Source organism: Solanum dulcamara, chromosome 9 (assembly GCF_947179165.1).
Source record: "Solanum dulcamara chromosome 9, daSolDulc1.2, whole genome shotgun sequence".
Taxonomy (NCBI): domain Eukaryota; kingdom Viridiplantae; phylum Streptophyta; class Magnoliopsida; order Solanales; family Solanaceae; genus Solanum; species Solanum dulcamara.
This window is the reverse complement of record NC_077245.1, coordinates 9,211,277-9,214,313: the sequence shown is the minus strand read 5'-3', so window position 1 is coordinate 9,214,313 and position 3,037 is coordinate 9,211,277. Positions and strand designations below refer to the sequence as shown.

At 34.9% G+C, this 3,037-nt stretch overlaps 1 protein-coding gene across 1 annotated transcript; it reads left to right on the top strand.

The window, feature by feature from the left end:
* Positions 1–766: 766 nt before the first annotated feature.
* LOC129904060 (uncharacterized protein At4g22758-like) lies at positions 767–2,833 on the top strand. Its single transcript, XM_055979587.1, has 2 exons — positions 767–1,494; positions 2,415–2,833. Exons 1-2 carry the CDS (start codon positions 1,263–1,265, stop codon positions 2,597–2,599), a joined length of 417 nt encoding a protein of 138 aa, XP_055835562.1. The 5' UTR covers positions 767–1,262; the 3' UTR covers positions 2,600–2,833.
* The last annotated feature ends 204 nt before the right edge of the window (positions 2,834–3,037 follow it).

Genomic DNA, 3,037 nt, shown 5'->3' with positions numbered 1-3,037 from the left:
ATACAAGCTCCGGACAACTAGCTCCAAACTACGATACAAAAATAGAGTTTTTAATCTTTATTTCGCAAAATTTTTAACCATACCAAACGGAGGGTCGTGTGGCTGCAACCAGCATCACCCACACCCTTTTAAAATCACTTTAAAGCCCGGCAACACTTTAAAATACATATCCATTACACCATATGTATTTTTGAAAAAATTGTACAAATGAGTCATATGAGATTCAAACTAAGTGTCTGTTTGACTTAGCTTATATAAAACAACTTATAAGCCAAAAAAAATAAGTTGGAAATTTCAACTTATTTTTTTTGGCTTATAAACTGCTTTCAACCTGTAAGCTGTTTTAGATAAGCTAAGCTAAACAAGCTCAATTATTTTTTTTGGCTTATTTTAAGCACAACATGATTTTAAGTTGGCCAATCAAATATTCAATTAAACTAAAAACAACTTATAAGCTGTTTTTAACAACTTATAAGCTAATTCAAAGGAGCTCTAAGTGCATGTTTGATTTAACTTATTTTAAGCAACTTATAAGGTTAAAAAAATAAATTGAGATAGCCCAATTTATTTATTTTAACTTATTTTAAGAACAAAATAACCTTAAATTGATTAACCAAATACTCAAAAAAACTAAAAACGACTTATAAGCCAATTCAAACCGACTATGAGAGTCGGTGCAATTTATCCCGAGTCTTATTAAAAATACTGTACCTAACAATTTTTTTAAAATCTAAAATAAAAATGGACAGCCTTACACCAAAAAGGAAAAGGAAAAGAAAAGACAAAAAAATTAAAAAATTCTCCGTCCCACTCCCTTTATTTAGCAACAATGATGAGAAAGCAAAAAGAAAGACTCCAAAGATCTATAAACAGAAAAGAGGAAAACAAAAACCCTAACCCTAATTCTATACAAACCACTCTTATTCTTCATAGCCAGCCCAAACTTCTTTTTCTTTCATCTAAGATTCAATTATTTTTCTTGCGAATTCCATTGTGAATGGTAGAAATCCTCAAGAACTTGTTAATGATCTCCCCTTTAACTCCAAAAAGGGGGATCTCTGTTTCTTCTTCTTTCTCCTTTGGCTCTTGCAAAGAAGGCTGGTACTTTCGTTGCCTTGGCGTTGACCCTTAGACTCTGTCGCCTTTTTTCTCACCGTTTCTTGAAAACTCAAATCTTGATTTTTTCTTCTTTTTGCCCTGATTTGTTTGATTGAAAATAAATTTTGGAAAATACCCAGAAAAAAATTGAAATTAAAAACAAGATGTTGCTTTACAAGCCAAAGAAGAATCAAACCGGAAAAGGAAACCGGATTTTGATTAGCATTACGGTTCTTGGAAGTGCCGGTCCGATCCGGTTTGTGGTTAATGAAGAGGAGCTTGTGGCTGATGTTATTGATACTGCAATGAAAGCTTATGCTCGGGAAGGTCGCCTTCCTGTTCTTGGTTCTGACTTCAGTAACTTTGTGCTTTATTGCCCCAGTGCTGGAACTGAAGGTAATTGCTGCTGTTAGTTAATTCTCACCTTATCATGTATAGAAATCTAACTAATGTTAAGTTGGCTGGGTGATTTGTTTTATCAGTTTAGTAGGTGTTGAATGTAGACTCAATTTATGTTTTGTTTGTGAGAAGTGTTGATGTGCTCTTTGTGTTTGGTTGATTTGATAAGATCGTTTTGCATCAGAAAAGTTTTAATTTGGGCTGATGATCAAGTTGACTTGTTCTGAAATGTGTATTATTGAGATTTCAGTTTGTTAGGTCTTCATTTGTTTTGTTCTATAGCTTTGCTTTGTGTAATTTTGTTGTTTTGATGATGCGAATTGTTTGTTCAAGCTATATTTGTTAGTTGTAAAGTTTGCTCTTTGTTCAATGCATTTGGTTACTAACATCTTTTTTCCTAATTTAATTAGTTTCAACTGGTCAAGTTGCATTTGCTCGAGTTTGTTGTTGATTTGCCTACTTTCCTCAAATTTATGATAGGTTGGTTAAAAAGATTGATCTTTTGCTCATTTTTTGCAGCTGCATATGAACAATTTGCATTTGGTAGAATGTATGTTCCTTGGCTTTTACAGAAAACTAGTATCATTGTGCACCACATGTGTAGCATAGTAGTTGCCTATTGTGGAAGTGCACTGAAATACTTTTAATGTTCGAACATTGTAAAATTTTGGTATTTGTTGGGGTGAAACTGTTAAGAGGTGAGGGTCTTGTCGGAAATAGTCTCTCTACCTCTCTAATGTGTAGTGATTAGGTCACTTTGTGGCATTACATTGGGTGTTATACTGTTGTTGGGGTGGAACTGTTGGTGCTCACTCTAAATTAGTATATGAACTGCCTTTTGTCCTAGTATAGAGGTTCTAGTTTTTGTTCAAATGTGTGGATGAGTTTTTTTACTTATGCGTATGATCTTATTGCAGCTTTGAGTCCATGGGAGACTATTGGATCGCTTGGAGTTCGTAATTTCATGCTGTTCAAGAAGTCGTCACAGGGTGAGAACCCAGTTGATGATGGGAAACAGTCACCAATGGTCAAAAAGGGAGCTGGAAACTGGAAGGCATGGTTTAATAAGAAGTCAATCAGTCTCAAGATAGCATCTCACTGATTAAGTACACTCGGCCTTTTTAAAAAACTTTTGTCTGTTGTGTCTGTCGCATATTCCGTGTTACATGCGACCTAATAAACGAGTGTAGTATTTGTGTTTTCAATAATAACAAAGTATAACCTTTTTCAGCTGTTTAGTTCTTGAGTGTGTTCAACGTTTTATTTTCTTTGAACCGGGTATAAGGTCCTGTTGGTGTTTCAGTAATCAAATGACAAGGACCCATTTTATATGAAAGGAATCATTTTCTCTTTCCATTCTATTAAGATTCTCCCTACTTGAATTTTATTGGGTATGTTGTTGATTCGGCATTCAAGAGGGATCAGGGCCGGGGGTGCCTCACAAGGTATTCCCTTGGAGCCTTATTGTTGGCTTTATTGAACATCCAAAACTCTGAAGCAGGAGGTAGCTAAGGGGAGGCTTTCTTTACCCCTGGAGTTG